The following is a 23,598-nucleotide window of genomic DNA, read 5'->3' on the forward strand; positions in this document are numbered from 1 at the left end:
TAGATCCTCGTGTTTTCCCAAGACAATCTTTGTTTTCCACCCAGTGTAACTACCCTTTCCACACTGTACTGCTCAGATGTATGAATTCCTTCAGTAGATTTCCAATTCTAGTTTCATACAATGTAAAAAAATAGTTTATAAGTGGAGAATGCTTGACCTTTGTATGTAAAAATGTATTAACTATTGTTAAAAGAAAGTCACATTTGAAAGATTCCTGCATATAGTATTTCTTTCTCTAAGCTTGCCTAACAAATACAAAAGATTATATAAAATGGATCTCTTGGCAAATTTAGTCTCATAAAAATATGATTGTTTTGTGTCCTTAGATTGTGTGGCCAGTATCTTATACCAGGAGAGATGAATGCAAATGGGCCGGAAAAGATATCCTGGTAAGCATTAATCTGCTAAATTATTTCAGAAATTTCTCAAATAATTTATTACTATGTGATCTCTTCTCTCAGATTCTTTTAAACACCATTATTTAGCTGTCAATCTAGTCATTGGAAGAGTAAGTGATATTGTCCAATTATGAAAACATAGTTTTATATAAAGAAAGTAAGTAATAATAACAATCATTTCTTTGATGGTTTATTTGTGAAGATAATAAGTACCTAAATGCAATACTGTATCATACACGCCTATATTCAATGGCAAATGATTTGTTCAGGTAGAGTTAAATGTTAATTCATATTGGTTCCTCTTGAATGATAATTTCTCCCAGGGTCATCATTATTAAATTATCTTTGTTTTCTTTTTACACTTCCTGTTTTGTTTTTCTTTCTTTTATCTTTCTTTTAATTTTGTTATGAATCTTTCTATATTTTCTGTTATTTTTCAAATAAATATTAAGAGTGAACTCTGTAACTTACAGTATTCTAGACACTATGGAGTCAAAAACTATTTTGCAATGCTATAATGGATTTATCATTTATCTTTAGGTAAATAACTTTTACATAAGGTCCTTTCTTTCTTAGGCAAACTTGGTAACAAAGTATGCAATGGGTTGGAAGTAAAGTAATAAATCTAAACAAACCATAAAATCAATTCAACTTTATTAATAAATAGATTATTATAATTTCATTATTAACATGTACTGTATTTTATACCTTATCAATATTTCAGGAGATCTGAAACACAGAGATATATCTAAAGCTTTTGTCTATTTTAAATATTAATATTTAGAAGAAATTTATCCTGTGTGTGTCCAAAGGCATACATCCATGTCTAAGCAGGTGTTATCAAAAGGCAATCTGATTGACAGCCCCTGCCTCAAATGTAGACTTGAATTCACTGGTAAGGAATAGCTCCATCAGTTAATAACATTGACACTGGTGAAAGAAGATGGATTGAGGCACAAAAGGCATAGAAGTTCCTAACCCTGGTGTATCTGCTTATCAATAGCAACTGGAAGTCTGCCATTGGAAATTACCTGCTAAACACGGGCAATAGATTGCAAATCACTCATAAGATTTTTAACCATGCCGAGGCCTACTCCACTGAATTTGTAGGTGGGTAGAGAAGATCCAAATACTAGGACAAGTATAGATTTACAGCCCAGAAGCAGGGCGAGGTTTGGTGTGAATTACCATGATAAAATGCAGAGGAACAGAGAATTCTGGCTAATGAGTTCAAAGGATTGGTTTTGAGGACAACCCAGAGGGATATGCCCAGAGAGTGAAGGGTAGTGATGGCGGTGAGATGCCAAGGATGTTGTTCTAAACTTGCCAGAATCATTTTTTACTAAAGCTGCACAATTCAGGGATGCACATAGAAATCTGGAGTGTGCTGTTCATAGAAATCAGGCTGGAGTTGGAGCGGAAGTCAGAGTGTGCAGTTGTAAACTACAACATCCCATTGTATCAGACCAGAAAATAAAGTAATTCAGAATAGCCATTTAAAACCAATTCATTCAAAATCTTTCAAACATTTTAATTTTATGTAAGAAGTTAACATAAAAGAAAATATTTTTTTGGACTGAGAAGATGAGTCTTTTGCTAAGGTGCCGACTATGCAAGTAGGGGACAGTGAAAAATGAATCCCTAGGACCCAAAGGAAAAACTTGGAGTGGTAGAGCACTCCTGGAATCCTGGCCTGTGATTGGGCTAAGACGGGCAGATTGTTGAAGTACGTTGGACAGCTCGCCTAAGAAAATTTATGAGTTTCAAGTTCAGTGAGGGACCCTATGCCAAACAAGAAAAAAAGAGAGCAAATGAGGAAAGACATTGATGTGAACACCTGTCTCCATCCTTCGTGTGTACAAGTACCCACATGTGAGCATAGCTAAACACACGCATGCATACATGCACACTAATGAGGACCCTCAACACTCACTAACACCACAAACAAAAACAGGCACAGGATGATATCTTTGATACCAATAGAAAAATTTGGATTGGAATCATTCCACTAAAACAGAAATGACTAACAGTTGTCCTGCACCAGTGTTGTACTTTTCTGGACTCATGGAGACATTGATCTCAAACAAACAAACAAACAAGCAAAAAAACCAAAACAACAACAACAACAGGTTACAGGATTCCAGTAAAGGTGAAAAAGGCACAGGTGGACTCACTATGTGATATTAGTTATTAAAAAATCAATACTGAATTCTGACCAAAATTGATGTCTTTTTACTATTGTTGAATATAATAGTTATATATGGTAAGTGAAAACTTTGGTTTAGGCTTCCACTGTGATCTGGACCACATCAGAGTTATACTGTTTTCAATTTGACTTTGTCAGAACAGTGCTGGTAATAATGTTACTTGTCTGACCTAAAAATTACCTAAATTTTATACTAAATGCAATGACCAAGTACTGAGTACATTCAGTAACAGGAATGAATCAGAATATTCAGATGCCATGATGTGCAAATATTCTATTGAGCTTATGTCGTTTTCAAATTATTTATCTTAATATCTCTCTCTCTCTCTCTCTCTCTCTCTCTCTCTCTCTCTCTCTCTCTCTCTCTCTCTCTCTCCTGACTTCCTCTCTGACATCTGAGATTAGGTTTCTAGACAACATTCAGTTAGTTCAGCTACTACAAAAATCTCATGTCCTCACTGTACTGAGATATGTCATATAATCTTAAATTGATAAGTGCATCCCTAGAAGAACAACTTCAGATTTTCAAAGTTTATGACAAACGTTATGGATGCTATAGGACTAAAATGAATAAGAGAATTAATGTTTGGTGTTGGCTGATATTCTATGTTGGTGGCTCCAGATTGTATGGTAGAGAGAGAGATACACTGCAGTCTACATCCTCTAAAGTTAAAAGTAGTACACGGTGCCCTAATGATGGAAAAATCAATGTAGGATGTGGCATCGTCACTATGCACTTTCATATTTCTTTGTGTTTGAGTAAGGCAATTTTCTTTCGAATCCTTTAGCCTCTCCAGAAATTTTCATTTAAGAAAATAAAAACACAATGATTTTGTTTCAATGAAATGTTTTTGGTTTTGTTGTACTTAACATTAAAGTATGCCCCATTGTATGCTTCTGTTTAATGCATCTGGCTCTTTAATACTGACTTCCCTGGCCCAGATATTGAAAGTACAGTTGATGCATTGAGAGTTTATTTAAATTCATTTCCTTTACTGTTTAGCCTCCTTAGGTGCTATTTCAATGTAAATATTTCTTATTGGATATATTAATATTTTTTTTATTTTCAGGCTTTAATTTACATATCCACTTCTCCGTCCTTTTTCTTTACATGTGATTTTGAGATAAAGATTAGGTGACTTGTTAAGATTTGTAACATGTTTTTGATAAACATGAGCAAGCACCATTATTATTTTAAGAAATAATATAAATAACTAATCTGAAAGAAATACTAAGAGGAAAGACTATATTTCATTCAGTACCTGATTTATGCAATAACACTTGAGCAGCTTCATGAAAATTCTGTACTGTATCTTGAGTAAATAGTGATCAGTGGGGATTTATGAACAGGAATTCTTTTCAACGTGCTCTTGTGATGCTAGAAACCACAAGAATGCACGTGGGGGGCAGGCAACCATCAGGACTTCAAGACAGAACAGTAATCACAATAAAAATTGACCTTTCACATTTACAAGAATAGTAAACTATAATTTCCTCATGAGTGCTCTCTGGTTTCTAAAATGTGGGTCACCCTTTCCTGTCTGGTTACTTCCGCAACTCCCATGGAAATAAAGTATCTAGAATCAAACCATCTTGGGAAAGGGCTGTCCTCTCAGGACTCAGTACAATGTAAGAATATAACACTAAAAGTGAGACGAACCCAGCAAGTATTATTATAAGTCTGCGCAATGTATCACTTTAAAGTGTCCAAGAGGGGGCTTCATTTCTTTGTCGGAAATTGCCTCATCATCCAGGAGTAACCACATTTCATGATATTGAACTTGCATAGTTTCTGCCTCTGGCTGTAACCTCATTTGGGGGAGTAACCACCTCCCAGTTCTCTTGTGTATTTGGGAAGATCCAATCCATTATTACTCTGCACCAATAAACAACAAATGTATTAATAGCAACTATTGCAGAGTGAAGACTGTGGTAAAGAGGCAGTCTGTCCACTCTCCCACCCACCTCTCTGTCTTTCTGTCTGTTTCTGTCTCTGTCTCTCTCTGTCTCTGTCTCTGTCTCTCTCTCTCTCTCTCTCTCTCTCTCTCTCTCTCTCTCTCTCTCTCTCTCTCTCTCTCTCTCTCTCACACACACACACACACACTCAGTGGTATATGTTGCCACTTATCTGCTAGTAAAAGACATTTCTGACAACACTAATCTCAGAGGGTTTTTTTGTCCTGAAGAAGTGGATACAGTTTACCAAACACACTGTCCTGTTAATTAATACACTCTTTGCTTGATGTGTCAGTGCTAAACTTTAGAATCACTGTAGTATTTTTGTTAGAGGTATAAAGTACTTATTACCTTTACAATCACTATTACTACAGAGACGCTGGAAAATACATATTTTATATTAAAAAGGAGAAAAGTAAAATATGATCTGTGCATTTTGACTGCCCTCAGCTCACCGTTGCTGAGGCTTTAAATGCACTGAGTTATTTGCAGTACATTTTTTTGTGGTAGCTTAGCTTCCTTGACCATGGTTTGCAACTGCAAAATGAATTTGTGCTAAGCTGGTAAAAGAATCTGTTTTGAATCAATAGCTCTCTGAATCCTCTTTGTTTATCCTAGTAACCCATCTCTCTTTGCACTGTTTCAATAAAACCAAATGGCAACCGTATGACTGCTAGAAATATTTTGAGCATCATTGGAAATCAAAATTTCAACCATCTGAGAGGAACCAAAAGGAGCAGATTCTCAGAATTCTTTTCCAGATACATTTCAGAGAACAGTGTTATGCACCTGAACCTCGGGACTCTGTAGTTTTAAGGAGTTTGTTTTCCTGTTCTTAACTGTTATGACCATATAAAGCTGTACAATAACATCTCTACCAAAATGACTCATATTTCATGAATTTAACAGCATTAATTTTTGACAAGTAACACAATTTAAGTCACACTTGTCTCATACATGTCAAAAGTTGCATGCCAAACATTAAACTTTATTTAATATTTCAAAGTTCAATGCTGTCACTAATCTTCAGGGGTTTTGGGTTGTTGGTTGCTTTTAGGAATTTGAAAGCTTGATAAATATTTGCAAGTGAGGTAGAGTTGTTGTTATTGTTGATGTTGTTATTGATTTTTTTAATTTTGGAGCCTACAAAAATCATAAGCATTCACTGAATATAAATATGTATTTGTGTCACATTTCTGTCGAGCAATAGCATTGACTACCTATATCACAGTTTATTTTCAATTGTGTTTTTATAGTTAAGAGTAATGTAAAATTAATTATCCCTCAGAAGCCATTGGTTGGTTTCAAACAGCCTTGAAAAAGAAAGATCATCTTTTTCTCTGGAGTCTGAAGCTTGTGTGTAGAGTGACTAGATAGTGACTTACCATCACCGTCAACTCAAAGGCATATTAACACACCCAGTTTTAACTACTAAGATTTATTTTACTATAATTCCTCTTGTATAAAGCCATACACTCTAGGCAGTTGTTACTTGATCCTCTTCTTACTGCCACAATAGAACTGTACAAACTATATAGTTCATGATGATATTATGGCTACTGCATCCTGTGAATAATAATGCCATTAGCTCTGACCCAGGAGCCATGTATCTTTTGCATGTATCCATAAAACCATAGAAGGATAACTTGCTTTAAGTAGATTAGGTCTGATACTTTATACTTGTTGATAATATTGAACATGGCTCTTATTGACAATGAAGATGATCTTAAATTGACTATGATGGTGTATTTCCAAATATGCTTCCTGGTGAAAGTAGATAGTACTGCAATCATGCACCTAACAAATTTTGAATGAAGACCAGCAAAGATCTTGTCTTATTAAATAACAAAGCATTGAGTTTAGAATTTTATATTCCTCTGTGTAATATGTGCTTTCCTAATTGAGAAAAATATTGCATGAGCTGAATTTACAAGATTAGAGTGTAAATTTGCCATTCATGACTGCAAAAACTGAGAGTTTTCTGAATGCTTGATATTGATCACAGCACCCTTTATTAGAGTAGTTGGTGACTGGTGACACCGACAATGTTTCCTTCTTGAGTGAAGTTTTGCACGTTTGGGCATGGATGTAAATGCCAGTGGAGGCCACAGATTGATTTTCTATTTCTTGATCAGTCACAATCCAATATATTTTTCAAAGACATGCTATGACTTTCATCTGTTTGCCTAGACTGGCTGGTCAGTGAGCCCAGAGTTCCTCCTGCTTTTCATTCTCCAGAAAGAACCACCATACCCTACTATTCACATAGGTTGCAGAGATCCAAACATAGCTTCTCATGATTAAGCAATGCAAGCCTCACAAACACATGCTTGTTTTAGAAGTCATTAAGAAACTCAGATGGACAACAAGTGAGATTGTACCTTTAAATTTATTTAGAATGTGGATGTTATTCAACTTTGGGCTTAATGTTTTATTATTAAAGCAAATAAGATGATAAACATTTCTTTATCGACCCAGACCAGGCCTTCGTATATAAGAATTTACATTTGTAATTTGTAAGTTACTTTAACTGTTTTACTTGCACAATAATACTAGCAATTGAAGTACAGACTTTTTAAAAATCCATTTTATTTGACCATCTTGAGAAATTTCAAGTGTATTTTTAAGTGGCCTGAAAGAAGGTCATTCATTTGGCACTAGCTAAAGAATTATTATTTAGATCCGGCTGGAAATGAGCAAGGTAATTCACTCTAAGGTAGAGTAAGCATTGCCATTCTACATGATTCATTAGCATAATCTGAGTAAATTCTAGAGAGAGAGGGTTTGGGTTTCCTAGCTGACAGTGAGAAGGCCTTAGAGTTCCACTCACCTGTAACTCTGATAGCCATCACTGATACATTCTGTTTCTCTTGTGTCAAATGAGATATATAAATGGATAGCTACTTACTTTTGTGGATTCACTGACCAAATGATGTATGTAAGTAGATATCGACTTACTTTTATGGACACACTGACCATCATGCTTTACATTTAGCCTTGACTTTAGAAATATTTTCTTACAGATGATAAAAATCTGTCTGCAGATAAATAAGCTATCGTCAGCTTTTGACTGTTTTTAACTTTAATTTTATTCAAAAGGGAACAATAGGCTAAATCACCATTATATCTACAAAACATCATTAAAGTTTCCCAAAGTCCTTTAGCATCACTTAATATTAGTGTTGATATACTGCTTTTGATGAGAGTTTAGGGAAGGGGAGGGGATGCAAACATTATTCTATTTGGAAAATGGGGATACTAGTTCCAGAGGATGTTAATTGTTCTTTAATATGTTAAAATGAGAACACTGCTGAAACTTCTCAGTAATCTTCATTTAGGTGCTGAATATACTAAATACATTTAATATACACTATATGGTATATTACATAGAGATTATACTTATGCATATCTGTTCATGTGTATTTATATCATAATCTGTTCAAATATTTGTTTTCTAGTGGCATGTTGAAATAATTTGAATATTAATGTAATTTTATTTTATACTTCTACATACACTTATGGAAGGATGAATAATTATATTTATAAATAAAAATATTATAAATTAGTGATTATGTATAGGGGGAGATAATTAGGTCAAATCTATTATCCTCTTTTAGGTAGGCATTTTCAAATAACTTATTCTGTTTTAGTAAGATAGCTACCTGTTATAATTTCTTCAGAGGCCAGACATAAATAAATGGAATATAAAACAAATTTTACTAAAGATATCAAACTTGGTATAATGGTAGACACGGTAACGAATCCATGGTAGGCTGACTGCTGCTTCTGAAACATAAACTGTGCTTACAGATGTTGTAGACAACCCAACTTGGTGTTAGAAAAGGAAGTAAAGTGAAAGTGGACAGAGCAAGTGTCTAGGAGTATCAGGAACTACTTTTCACTACATCAAATTCCTTTTAGTCAATTGCTAATCTTAAGAAGATGCTTCTAATTGCCATGAGGCTAGACAAGGATGAAGGCAAGATCTCATGTCTGAAGTAAAACATGAGACCTGGGGAAGAGGATGAATTTCCAGCCCACTTGTTAGAACATGCTAGAACATGAAGGGCCAACAGTGGAGAGCCTTGACAGGGTTATAGCTGTAAGTGAAACCATGCTTCCACAGCTTTGGAAATTTTCTTATGTTAGCAACCTTATAAGCCACTGAAGAGGAGTGTCTAGGGAGTGGAATTCCAGCTTACTAAGTTGACACAATACAACTCCTTTACAATTGTTAAAAATTGATGGCTGTGGTTTGCTGCTTAAGTAGATGATGACCATAGGCCCATATTATGACAGCAGTGGCTGTATTTGAGAGTCCTCCCCTGTTGGAGTACTGAAATTTCACGACAATTCTAATGAACAAACTGTAATATTTTTTGATAGCAGAAGATGGGCAAAGATTACTGAAGTTGCATCTTTTTAGCTCCGAGCATGGATTTCAATTCTCTGAAGTATGTCATCAGCAGAAATGAAGAACCCACATTTGAGTTGTTGGCGTAATGCATGGAATGGTATAGGATGCAGAGTAGTATGAAAGTTAAACAGTCTTGAAGCATTCAAAACAATAAAGACATGCTTATTTTAAGAAAGGATAACCACAGGTCACAGTGGTACAGGCTTTTTATCCTGACAGTCACAAAGCTGAGACTGGGGAACTCTATGAGGTTGAGCTCTGTGAGGTCTACATAGTGCATTCAGGAAAGCCAGGGCTATGTAGAAAGACCTTTTCTTAAAACAACAACAACAATAACCAGTTAATAAATACATGTAATTGCTTTGTTGGGATGTCATAATCCCAGGTTTAGTTGAGGGTACTTAAGGTTAAGAATCTGGAATAACTTTCCTGTAGTCATACAGAAAACAGAAGATCCCTGGTTAATTGCAGCCCACCCCTCACTAATAGATAAAAATAGATCTCAATACTGTTTTAATTTTATCTTCATAATTTTATGTTCTTGAGGATATATTTCATAGCTTTTTGTTGTTTTGTTATTTTTAGTCAGGGTTTTTCTGTAGCCTTGACTGCCAGGCTGGCCTCCAACTCACAGAAAGCCACCTGTCTCTGCTTCCTGAGTGATGAAAATAAAGACATGCACCACCACCAGGCTGTATTTCATATTTTTAAAGAAATCAAAATTGTTATTGAACATGAATAAACGTCAACACATTTTAAACTTTATCGGTAGGGCTGCAATCAGAAATAATTTCTATAATTTAACATATCAAAATATGTATATATATATTAATACTTATAAACATGAACATATATATATATATATTTGTAGATTTTTAGTCTATTATCCTAAATTATTTGAAGAAATATTTTGTTTCAAAAGGTTGGACAAGTGAAATTTCACCTTAATATCTAATTATGTAAAAAATAGAAGACAATAACTTAGATAACCAACATCAACGCTTTTCTATTTCATTTGTTTTATTTTGCTAAATAATTTAATCAATAACTATTAATGTCTTTTGACCAAGCATCTTCTATCATTACATAATCAGCGTGACTGCAGTCTCTTTTTCATTTGTTCCCAGGATGCCATAACACAAACCCACAGTATGGTTTGAAACAAGCGACATTTATTTTGTCACAGTCGTGGCAGCTTGAAGCAAAAGAGCTAGGCATCAGAAGGGCTGGCTTTGAGGCCCTCTTGTTGGCTTGTTGCTAAGTATTTCTCATGTTGCTTCTCTGTGCTCTCTCCTCTGTGTTCTCTCACCCTAATGTCTCTTTATGTGTTTTCCTTTCCTCTCTGGAAAAAAAAAAAAAAGTAGATTGGATTAGGGTCACCCTAAGGGCCTCCTTTAACTTCTTAGTTCTTCAAAGGTCTATTTGCAAATAGCACAATCAGGTTTCCTGGGTGAGGGTTTCTCCCCATAACTTTTGAAGTAACGCAGTTGAAGCCAACACAGACCTCTGCATCTGCACTTATATCGCTCATTAACTCCATGACAATTGAGTTGCAACACATTTATATTATTACAAAAATCTTTTTTTCCTGTGCATGGTAGTGAAAGCTTTTAATAACAGCACTCATGAGGTAGAGTCAATTAGACTTTTCTGATGCCAGTTTGGTCTATATAACTACTTCTAAGTCAGCCTGTTCTATATTGTGAGTTCCATGCCAGCCAGGGGAGACCCTTCCTAAAAAAAAAAAAAAAAAAAAAAAAAACAAAAAAAAAAAACCTGTATTTCCAATATTTCATGTTTTAGGATCGTCATAAAGGAAATACACTTTAGGCTCATAAAACAGAAAGGAAGAAAAAAAAAAAAAGACTAAAGGCATTGGCTTTTCATATTCAGTATCTACTTGTACCAGAAGTTTGATATATCCTGTCTGTGTTGTGGTTTAAAAACTCATTAGCGAATCTCCATTTACTAAGAGAATTGTATGAACATTTTATATTATTAACTATATAATGTGTTTAGTATTTTGGACATGAATGGCTCTTAACCAAAACAAAATCTAGCTTGCTATGAAACAATGCAGATGGAAGAAATGAAGTTTGTAAGAATGACACCAAACAGTCCTCTAAAACCCAGACTTCTTTCCATATCTTCTATCCTGTAGTATAAAGACAGCAGGTATCTCTCCTTAGCATGGTGAATTCTCTTATAATAAAGGTATATAAGTTAGAAGTCACAAATTCAATATTAAACAGACAATACAAAAATGAGAACATAGCCGTGTACAAGTTCTATGAAATATACCTTTTTGAAGAAGAGATTTCTAACAACCTGTAGTGACTGTGAAGGACTGGGGAGACATGATGGTGGATGATCAGAACACAGTCATAATAGAACAATTTAGGAAGGGAGAAAGACAAAGCACTGCTTCCAGATAAGTACAGGGCAACTTAAATAGAAGAGGGATAGAGTGAGTGACAGGAACAATCTCACGGATTACTGCTTTGGCATGAACCCTGGAGTATGCGGCCAGCTTGCCAAATAAATGGACCAGTGAAAACAGAGTCAATGGATTAACTTCAGGAATTAAGCTTATTAATGGATTTTCCTGCAGAGTGTGTCCACCCATCCTGATAGACAGGGATTCCTTTGCTTTCCCAGCTGCTAGGTTATACAGTAAAATAGTTCCACGTGAGTGGCTGATGACACAGGGACTATTGATTTTTCCTTTAAAATGAATTGTCATTGACCTGAGGCAGTGCTATACTATCCCCATTCATTTGCGGCTGATTTATATTTGAACCAGCACAATTTTGCTTGATTTAATCATGAACTGAATATATTTGAATAGAGATTGTCCATGTTCACTGTCTCCTCCCCATTTTTTAAAAGCTGCTTCTTTATTTAGGTTAAATTTTCACTATTTCAGCCATAGTTTAAGAACAGGGAAGGAGGTAATTGGAATTGTAGGTAAATTATATTCTTTTGTAGAAAGCATAATGATCGGAAGTTAGTTAAAAACACCTCAATGCTGTTCTAATTTTCATGCATGGAGCAGTTGTTTTGACAGATGGATGGGCTTTATTTTTGTAACGGTCCAGGAAAAGTCTGCAACACAGCCTAATCTGTGCTACGAAGCTGTATCTGTGATGTTTGTTTTTGATTCATTCTGCTTTCAGCTCCTATATCTTTTTCAAGGATAGATATTTTCTTTGCATTTATTCTTTAGGACAATATTTTTATGCATAATTTTTCTATTCATGTAATCCAAAAAGACTAGAGTCCCCTAAAACTCAAATTCAAACAGCTTGTCACAGAGGATGATTTATCAAGGCCCCTCAGGTGTGGGCTTGAGTTTTTATTGGATTATAACTGCTCTTACTTCTAAACTAATGATTGTGGGGTGCTGTTGATCTGAAGGTCCCTGAGATTGACTGACTCTCAGGATGTCAACTTGTTACCAAGTTCACCTGTGTATATCAACTTAAGTCTGAAAAGAGATCAAGGTTTGAAAAATGAATTCATTTTGAGCTGACCGCACTGTCTTTATTGCACTGTAAATCCTCCAGTGTGGAGCAGAGCAGTGCAGGAGTTTAATGCCAAAAAGTACATTACATTCTGTGTTTTGAGAAACGTCATGGTTCAAGGAAAGGTCAGAAACACTCCTCTTCTGTCTCCCCAGAGCAGCAATGTGTGAAGTGTGTTTCCATTTGCTGCCACGCTTCCCTCTAGTTTAACAGAATGTTCAGGCAGCCTCAGAATCAAATGAATGTCCTTTTTGGAATCCTCACCAGGCTTGGCAGCCACAAACTAGAAAAGGAAGGCAAATGAATGGCTGGATTGATACACTGTTATGTAGACATTCTCTTCAGAACAGATCCTTGAGAGAATGTCTTTCAAGTTTTGGGTTCCTCTCTGTTCATATTCTTTTGTCTACTTTCCTCTTCCACTCACGATGAGGAGTCTTCCTTCGGCTATTTTCAAACCAATCTTGAAAGTATTTCCTTCCACTCCTTTGTTTCTCTACAGCCATCATTTTTATCCTCTAAGCCCAAGAAATTGCTCCACACTCTATTTGCCTCAACCTTTACTTTGAAAATAATACTAAGGGAGCCTCGGGGCATGGCAAACAGTGCAACTTGCTGCCAATTGGGAGAGTTCAGTGGGGAAATTAAGGAGATCATTCTAGGCCTTGGGCCAATAGGGTGTGGATCCATTTTCTCTAACGCAGACTCACTTGTTATCAGCACACTCAGTCAGACTCCTTGCCAGGTTTCTCGGCTAGAGTCCCATGACTGATTTGGTTCCAGCAGCTTTGTAGAAGAATGGTTGTCATAGTATAGTGGTTCCCTATTTAACAGTTAATAGAGAACAAATTGAGAATTTGATATTCAATGTAGTCCAATTCTGTGGGTTTCAAGAGCTTAGGGAGGTTTTTTTTTGTGTTAATTATAACCTGCTAGTTTCTTTATAAGGACAGCCTTATGCTAGTAAATTGCTAATTGGTTATCTAATCTATAAGAAATAACGAACTCACGAAAGCTATAGTATTAAATTCATAACAGTGGTAAGGGTAATATGACCCTTCCTTTGTGTGTTTACAAGTATTTGTGCCCATGATTATGTTTTGCTTTTAAACCACAAAGAACCATAGTCTATTTTTAAATTGTTATGAGGTATTAGACATGAATAATGGAACTGGAGAAGTTAGGCTTATATGCAAAATGGCTTGTGAATCTTTACAAGCATTTTACAGACCAAGTGAATTCCTGTTCTTTTCTGAAGTGAACAAGTCTTCTGTCTGGGTCTGCCACTATTATTTACCGGAATATCCATTTGCTTAACCATGCATGCACAGCCAATATCTTGATTTTGACATATGGTACCAGAACTCATTATTTATCTTCTTGAATATAATAATATTGAGCCCACAATGAGGGATGGCTGTAAAAGCAGAAGATGTAGCCACCTACATGTTTCAAAGAAAGATATTTTTAAAAATTTCTCCTTTGAAAATGACAGATTTTTTTCTTAAAGGAGTACGAATATATCCTGTGGGCAAACCCATGAATGCTTCATTTGTAAATGAACTTATCAGATGTTTCCTTTCCCCAATCGCCTTCCCCTGCATAGACATTCATGTTGTATCCTGTAAGGGAAGGAGGGGAACTGATATAGAATGAAGTTTGGGCTTTGAGAACAAGGGAAGTTATGTTTTATATTTGATGATATTTGAACAGGAACTAACCTGTTCAAAGTGAGTGAGGAAGGGTATACATACACCCTTTAAGCTAGGAAATTGTTCCTCATATCAGAACAGTTTGCAAAGTAGGTTGATTTCAGAGCATAATTGTATGCCTTGCCCAAAAGAAAAAAAAATACATTCTGGATCTACTTAACAAAACAGTAAAGGAATTGCCATTTTGGTTTTTTGGTTTTTGCAACCTTTACATTCTGAAATTACACATTGTGAAGAAAACATGAGGACTCACATCTGAAACTAACATTTTGCTTTAAATAAGACTAATTCATCTTGAAAGAAGTATATTCAAAGGACAATATCAGGTTTCATCCAAGAACAATCAGAGAGAATGAATAGCAGGCGCTTTCTTGAATTTAAATGTTAATTATTCTGCTGGAGTTGCCTGCTCCTTATTTTATGGGCCAATGGAGTTGAGACCCAAGTCATCAGCTGCAAGTACTGGATACACATGTCATGTGGAAATCTACTCAGCAAGTTACAACACTCCACTTATAAACTCTAACCGACTACATAAGTCCAGATGCATTCTGAGTTCACACCTAAGAAGTCACGGGTCACGTAGAAGCTTTGAGGGCATAACACACTTCAGAACATAACATTCAACCTGGTTCTCCATTTTGGGAGCGAGCCAACCTCATTTATACAGTAGTCTGCTTTGGGAGTTTATAGTTCCATCTCTAGGGCTTACTCTTAAATATTCAACTGAAAATTTCTTAAAAACTATGAACAATGTAAAAAAAAACCTCTTTCACTATATCTATTAGGCGGTATACGAATGCATACTTATTAGAAAGAAACATTAGGAAGTGTATATTACTAATAATGATTAGCTTCTGTTCCCCTGTATTTCTGTTCCTGTTTTTTAAGTTTAAACTCGGAAGTCACTTTTGTAATAAGAATTTCACCATAATCTCATTTGAATAATTTATCTAGAGAGTTGGTTGTTGTCTGAGCTGTGGAAAAGTCATTCATGATTATTGGTAACCCAGAACATTTCATTCAGTTAGGCGACAATGTTTTAGAAATAGTTTGGGTGAAGGGTATATATCTTATCTAGGGTTACTACTGCCATGATGAAACACTGTATCTGAAACAACTTGGAGAAGAAAAAGATCTGCCTTACACTTCCATAGCACTGTTCAGTATTGAAGAAGGGAACAGGAACCTGGAGGCAGGAGCTGATGTAGAAACTATAGAGGGTGTTATTTACTGGCTTGCTTCCCATGGCTTGCTCATTAACCTGCTTTCTAATAGAACCCAAAACCACCAGGCCAGGTGTGGCACCACCCAAAAGGGACTTGGGCCCTCCCCTATCAGTCACTAATTAAGAAAATGCCCTACAAGCTATCTTACATACCAATCGGATGGATGGATGTTCTCACATGTGGTTCCCTCTTCTCAGATTAACTATAGCTTGTTCAAGCTGATATAAAACTAGCACAGTATGTTTATTTCCTCACAGTTTAAGATTTTTATATTTTAATACATGTAATGCTGTGAACAAACTAACAGAATCATAGATGAGCCCTAAAAATTGAGAAAGGTGTGCATACAAAATCTGTCCCAGCTTGCCCAGCACCCCAGATTCTTCAGTCAGGCTGACTGCTGGAATTAACTGGTTTGCCTTTTGTTTCACAGAAAGAATGTGCAAATTTCATCAAGGTCCTCAAGGCTTACAACCAGACCCACTTGTACGCCTGCGGCACTGGGGCTTTCCATCCAATTTGCACCTATATTGAAGTTGGACATCATCCTGAGGTAAAGCCGACTTCTAAAAATGCTTTTGGTTCCTGGCTTCTTCCGGTTCAAACGCTTCATTGCTGGTTTCCTCCAGTCATTTGGCTTCTTGTACACTAGGCATGGGGACCTACTTCCAATTCAGATGCTGTTCTTAATTTTGGTCTGTGTATATAAAATGGTGTGGCCATCACTCAGCAACAACTGTAGGACAAAAGAAGAAAGTATTTGTTCTCACCCTGGATTTCAGAGTCCTTCTCTCTGCACCCAGGGAGGCAAGCTGCAGGTGTTCTCAGTTCTCCTTCATCTGTTTATTTGTAGATCTCCAGGCATAACTTCCTCAGTCAAAGGTTTCTGCCTCCTACTGTTTTGTTGTCCTTGCTTGTTTGTTTTGTTTTATTTTTGTTGTTGTTAGTTTCTGTCGGAGAATTGAGACAGACACTCTCTATAAATGGCTTACGGAATGGGAAGCTCACATTTGCATTCTTGCTTTGTTAGGTTTTTTTACCTTTACATTTTTTGATTACTATGTTACTAGCATGGAAAAGAAAGAAATATATTTTGTTCTACTGAAAGATGTTGTTGAGAGACCCTTTGGCGAGAGAGTTATAGTTAAGTAAATTTAAATCAAATTTAAAATGAGGAGACCTTGCTCCTTTTGAAAGCAGTATATTGAGCTGTGCATCTCTGTCACCTCAGTTATAAACACTGTTGTCAGTTCTGTCGCTAAATCTTCAGAACAACAGTGTTCATGCGGCGAGAGAGTGATCTGTTACAGAATTTACTTCCAAATTGGAATTCAGAAATGCTCAACAAATAAAGAGTTTGTTCACAGACTATTTCTGGAATCCTAAAGATAAGACTGAATTTACATGCCAGCCACTTATGTCTTCAGCTCCATTTTCTTAAGGTGTCCTATGAGATAGGAATGTATTGTATTGATTCCAAAGACAAGAAAGCAAAAAACACTTCATGCTTTATCTTCTTTATATAAGAAAACGCACTGCAGGCTGTGTGTTTCCAATGCTGCAATCACCTACATGGTGTGGTTTCTGCTATTGCTTCCCTGATGAGACTGGAAAGTTTAAGACACTTTCCTAAGGACTCATCCATATAAGTATTGTGCCCACCAGGCCTTGTAGTCCTCCTTCTCCTCTTCCTCACAAGTATGTATTAAATACTTGTTAGTATGGGCAAGATGTTTCATCATGATGTGACTTTTTAGGAAAGGAGTCCTCTTAAGAGTGTCCTGCTTCACACTGAAGAAAATAGGAATCAGTTCATACACAGGACCCTGGAGAAAATACAGATCCTGGTTTTAGTCACTTCTGATTAAATAACTACTCCTGTGCTACCATCCCAAATGTGAAACTGCCAACGTCAGTGAAAGCTGGACCCATTGTGGCGCACATTTTATACCTAGAGTCATAATTTTCCTGATGGGTAGCACACAAGGATGCAGTCGTGCTTTCAGAAATCTCCTTCCTCAGACACACAGACAAAAGGATGGTCGTGTGACAATAGGCTGCAGATTTCAATGCACAAACTATCAGCTTTGAAGCCCTGGGAAGGTTATTTAACATCTCATAGTCTCTGCTCATAACATGAAAAACAAAATAAAACCACCCTTGCCTAGGTATCCCCATATGTTAAATCAGAGTTATGCTAACTCATTACCTCAAATCACCTTCCACGCTTCTAATATTTAGTGCTACACAAACTCGAAACTTCTAGTCTCATTGTGAAAGCATAGCATTCTTCTAGTCTCCCGATTTATGATTTAATTCCAGCGTCTCAACCTTAGCTACTCCATGTAGAACTAGGGGCTTCCTTCCCTACATCTGGGTCTAATACAGCATTGGAATGAAGATGGTTGAGATCTGTTACGTCATCCTTGCTAAAAATGAACCGCTAATACTTGAAATTATAAATGTGTCTCAGATTGAAAGCCTTGAAAATTTGTCTCATTCATTATTGCCACCTTACCTGGTATTTACTTGTCTCCACATCTGTGGTTATGAATAAGGTCACTAGGCTTCCCTTATAGGGTCTCTCTGTACTCATCTTAAATCTCCCATCTCCAAAGGCCGAGACGTCCATTACGTTGGAATCTATTTATGCTAACAGTCTATACATCTGCATGCATTTTTATCATTTTTCCTATGATGATGTCACCACCCCTCCTGTAATTGAGCTTCCTGTTGTTAATAATGTATTATCTTTCAAGTCAACTAAGCATCGCTCCTCTTAGGGTGGACTGGTAGGAGAGTGAAGGGCTACAGGCCATTGCTCAGTCTCCCCTCCACTGAAATAGTAAATAAGCCTAGTTTCCTATGTGAGCTCCTTTGAGATGACATATTGAGGTACAACTTTTTTTTCTGAGAAACTCAGAGTTTAGAACAGGTCCAAATTAAAAAGCTCAGTGATTTTGATTTGCATGAAAACTATAAATTATGAAATACCATTCCAGAGTAGGAGGTCAGAAAGAAGATGATTACACAATTACCTGGGGAATTTGGAGCAGTCTAGACAGGCAATCTAGGAAATTCTGGAAAAGATATTATCAGGAGAGCTTGTCTAGACTACATCAAATTTAATTTTCGATGCTTAAGCGGCCTTCTGAGACAATCTGCTTTAAATTGATCTATACTATTACTTAAAATGCTACCCTTGGCTTTAACCAATTTTGCTGTTTATGAAGTTGAGAAAAAGAGACAATGTGCACTTTATACTGTTAGAAAAAACTGACACTAATGGAAAGCCTGGAAAAGGGAAAAAAATAAAAGAGGCACCAGGAGAGATGCTGGGAATGTTAAATTAATATTCACACACACATGGAGTTTGAAAATACCATCATTAAAAATTGTCTTTAAAATAACATTTATGTTTTATAAGATTATACTATGATTACAACTTCTGTCCCTTCTCCTTCCTCTCTCCAAACTCATGGCCCCCACCTAAACCCTTGGCTCTCTTTCAAATTCATAGCCTCTTTTTCTTTAGTTATAGAGTTTTTTTCCTCATACATTTTAAGCTAAGAATTACATGTTTATTTTCCTGATAGATGTCCTATAATACATTTTTAGAAAAAGAAAAAAAGACAATTTTATTCAGTGGTTTTTAGACTACAAATAATTATATTTTATGAAAAGGATAATCTTCATTTTTAACATTTGTGAAGACTATGGAAGCAACACTGCCATAGTCAACTTCTGTTTTTCAATACATTTCCCTGAAAGTACCTATTGCCTTAGTTTTCAAGCTTGTAGACACTTCTACATTAGAAACCTGCATATGAACTAAACATCTTTATGAAGAATGCCACAGAAGTAAAACACTACTTTTGAAAATAATGCAAGGCCCTAGCCATCATTTAATAGTTTTGAGTCTATCAAAAAATTATCACTTGCTATTTCTAGTGATAAAACAACTTCCAAAATACTAAAGTTTATACAAAGTTTAGCATTGTAGTTATAAAAATAGTCTATTTGTTTCTAGCATTCTGATACCTATATATACACTCTTGAATAATGTCTTCCGAAAATCGAGTTTTTCTGTCTAGTGAATGCCTTTTGACCACACACAGTATGTCACTGATTGCTGTATTAAACAGATTTTCTGTTTCCTGTGGTACATTTGGGAATTGGTAGACATATTAATTAACTCCAGTTCTGTAAGATGTGTGTCAATCAATTCTTGGGCATCTGCCAATAGCCCTTGACACAGCAGATAACTGCCAACAAGGTCACATGCCTGATACACATGTGTACGTTTGTCATAAAACGCCTGCAGAGTTCACAGAAGGAGTGATTCAGACAAGAGCACAGATGAGCTTGGAGCTCTAGTTCCAAGCATCTCTGCCATTCAAACTGTGAGTCATCCTTTAGAGGCTGGCTATTCCCAAATGGCTTATAGTATATGGTATTTCCCCTTCAAATTTACATCTGTTAATAAAAAATATGTATAAATTTAGAAGGAGTATAGCTTTTCGAAGAAGTCTCTGGATATAGTCTCAAATTCCAAATGGGTCTCTTCTATGTACTGGCAGGAATCCTAAAGAAAGGTGGACCCAGATGTCTGCTGGATAGTATTAACTCTATAAATACTCTCATAATGTCATGGTCTCAATTTATGATAGAACCAAGGGGACATTAAGAAAAGCAATGAGGCTTAATGGCTATCTCTCAGGTCACTTTTGCAATGACAGCCAATGCATCTCTCCAAGAACTAAAATTGTCTGGTTTTTCCTTTTGTTATGAAGGGGGGTTTGTTTTATATGAAACATAGATGTTATTTAAGTATCAGGTAGGGCTCTGTCAGTTAATTGATTTCTAATTCTTTCTTCTTCTCTTACCTTTCTCACTTATTATGTCCGGTCTAGAAAAGCACAGAGTTATTTCTCAAAAGTATGAGTAAACTAATGGCAAATGGTTTTTGTACCACTTTTCCATATTCCTTAAACCACACATAGGAACCATTACCTTGTAGTAAGCAAACTCTGGGGAGAAATGTCAGAGTCCTTCTTCAGTTTCTTCCTAACTGTTCATTATTTCTACCAGAGGTGATTTGTCTTTCCTTTTCACAGCAGATCTGAGCTACATTGTATTAGAGTTAAATCTTGTATAGTGTCCTGTAATGTTTTAAATAATTGAATCATGCTAAAAATCAACCTTTGTGAGTTATTATTTAATAAACAATACTTCCATTTTCATCTCAAGCCAAAATTTAAAATCATCTGCTATTTGCACTTGGAAGGCTTTCCACTTAATATATTCTGAGAGAATTGACCACAACTGTGTGTTTCTCAAAAAAAAAATTTAAATACTACCAACAAGACTATTTCTGAAAATTAATAGGAGCAGAGACTGATTTAGAAGGTAGAATAAATGGAATTTTAACAATACAAGGATAAAAGAAAAAGTCAAAACTGGTAAATATAAGAGTATTTAATTAGCACTGTGCAAATACATACTTTAAATGTGTCAAGTCACATGATTTGACCTGAGTATTTGTTTTAAAAGTTCATAGTTTTGATACTAACATTCTTCTATTCTCTATCTTGTATTCATTCAATTATAAAACATATTTTTCTCAAAATATTTCACAAATGTTATTCTTGAAAATAGTGAAAGATAAAATAGAAATGTTCATGTATTTAATTGATTTTTAAATGGTTGGTTCATTTGTTACCAGAAAAAGGATATGGATGAAATTAAGGCTTTCTTAAGTCAAAATTGATTTAGTAATGTCATGACTAATTACTTTTTAAATTATTTTTTAATCCTTTTTTACAGTCCAGTCTTCATCCCCCTTTTGGTGTGTCTTCTGACTGCTCCCCATCCGATACCTCCTCCCCTGTCTCCTAAAGGATGTTCCCACCCCTCTACTCCTACCCCACCAGACCTCCCCACTCCCTGGAGCCTAAAGTCTCTAGAGGTTGGGTTAGGTACATCTTCTCTCACTGAGACCAGACCAGGCAGTCCTCTGCTGTACTTGTGTCAGGGGCCTCAGTTGCTGCCTTGTTGGTGGCTCAGTGTCTGAGAGATCTCAGGGGTCCAGGTCAGTTGAGACCACAGGTCTTGAGTAATCACCTTTTAAGAGACATACTACCTCCTAACCATGAAAAAAAGATTACATCATGGCGGCGGTGTCATTTGTGTGAACTCTTTGATGTTGTAAGGCCAAGAATGCTCTTTTAAGTTTCTTGGGCTAATGAGAAACAAAGACTGACTTGTTGCCTTAACCCGTGTTTTACTGTTGTGAAGAGACATCAGGAACACAGCAACTCATAAAATAAAGCACTTAATTGGAGCCTGCTTATAGTTCTAGAGGTATAGTCTGTTATTGTCAGAGGGCATGGCAGCACACAGACAGACATGGTACTGGAGAAGTAGCTGAAAGTTCTACATCCAGATCTGCAGGCAGCAGAAAAAGGAAGAACTAGGTGTGGCTTGGACTTTTGAAACCTCAAAGCCCGCCCACAGTAACACACTCTTCAACAAGTCCATCTATCGCGCCCCCCCCTAGAGCTTTGCGTCCGAGGAGAAATCACGAAACGCAGAGATCAGGTAGTTACTGTAAACGAGGCTTTTTAATCTTTATCACCCACGTGGAGAAACGTGGAGAGACGCGGAAGGGTCGAGCTGAGGAAGGGGTCCCGCTTAAGTACAGTCTAGAGTGACGTATTCACTTTTGATTGGCTGTTCGCTCACCACCCAATATGCCTCGGGATTGGCAGTGGCTAAGGCACGCCTATCTGCCTAGCAACTGCGCAGATAACAGCAGCTTCCTACAAGTCCATGCCTAATCCTTCTTAAGTAGTGCCATGGTGACCAAACATTCAAATATATGAACTGGTAGAAGCTATTGTGATTTGAATCACCATAGTCACACTCACTATACACATGTTATTTTGTACACAGAAGGCAAAGTCAAGGCAGATCCTGTCTGGGATTAAACAGAATAAAAAACCAAAAACAAAAATGGTGAAAGAAGTAAACTCTCCGTGGCACTGGAGAGGATAGGATTGTAGACCCAGTATTAGATTCTTATCTGGGACACAAATTTACATTGCAAAAGGATTTCGATTTATCTAAAGTATAGCAATATCTTGCCACATAGTTTTGCTAGTGCCAGTGTGTTCAGTGTATTCATTTTCTCATTTGAGTGTTGTTTAATTCTAAGCAGGAAAATTATATTTATATATTTACAAATTTACCAACTATTAGAAAATACACATTGGAAGTTACGGCCTGTAGCATTCTAGAAGAATGCTTTGTAGTGTTTGTTTGTTTTGCTTTGCTTTTATAAGCAAAATGGTATCATCTTTTCACTCATATTCTTTTGGAGGACACTAATCTTTGATTTCAGCATCTTAGGATTCTTCACTTCTTTTGAACGGGAAGTCTAGTGCAGTTGAGTTCAGGCAATGAGACAGAGTTCAGCTGAGCTGAGTTTAGTACTGTTCTGTGCAGTTCAGTTGAATCCAGTAGAGTTCATGTGAGTTTGGTGAAGTTCAGTTGAATGACATTGAGTTCAATTTAGTTCCTGCAGTTCCATTTAGTTCCAGTCCATTCTTGTAGTCAGTGCGGTTATTCATGGAATTCAGAGGCAGTTTTTCCAAGCAGAGCAATTCAGTGAGAAGCTGAGAAAGGGAGATTGAATCAGTCAGCTTGGAGAGGAGTTTGACCCAGAACAGCTAAATTGAACCAGCTAGCCAGAGTTTAGAAGGAACTAGAAAGGATGAGCTTATTCAGCAGTAAATATCTGAGATGACAATTACATCAGGTGAAAAAAAAGTTACTTTTTCAGGTATTGTCATTGTTATAGATTTGTTTAGGCAGTTTTCTAGTTTCTGTATCACGAGTTTAGCTTCTCTCTCATTGTTGGAGATAGTATCTTCCAGCAGGCTTCCTGCTGTTTGACTTTCACAGTCTTTCAGTCCCGTTTGCATTGCATGCCTTGAGCCTTAGTGAAGATGTTATCTTGTAGATGCCTTTAGGGATGAACACCCCATTATAAGTTGTTGTCAGCATTTTGATGAGTTGATTGTCTCCATGTGCTACAAAGAAAAGCTTCTTCAATAAGCCATGAAAGCCACACTAACCAGTAGCCTATAAGGATA

The 23,598-nt window shown here is 36.4% G+C and overlaps 1 protein-coding gene across 4 annotated transcripts in view; it reads left to right on the forward strand.

The window, feature by feature from the left end:
* Sema3a (semaphorin 3A) overlaps positions 1-23,598 on the forward strand; it is a 447,300-nt gene that overhangs the window by 300,931 nt on the left and 122,771 nt on the right. For all 4 annotated transcript variants that reach the window (XR_013103905.1, XM_076913127.1, XM_034519468.2 and 1 more), the window contains 2 exons: positions 327-389; positions 15,876-15,995. Coding sequence is in view for 3 of the 4 variants with exons in the window: in XM_076913127.1 (XP_076769242.1) it covers positions 327-389; positions 15,876-15,995 (183 nt within the window). In the remaining variant the exon portion in view is untranslated. The remainder of the gene's footprint in view (positions 1-326; positions 390-15,875; positions 15,996-23,598) is intronic.

The sequence above is a fragment of the Arvicanthis niloticus genome, chromosome 15 (assembly GCF_011762505.2).
Source record: "Arvicanthis niloticus isolate mArvNil1 chromosome 15, mArvNil1.pat.X, whole genome shotgun sequence".
NCBI lineage: Eukaryota > Metazoa > Chordata > Mammalia > Rodentia > Muridae > Arvicanthis > Arvicanthis niloticus.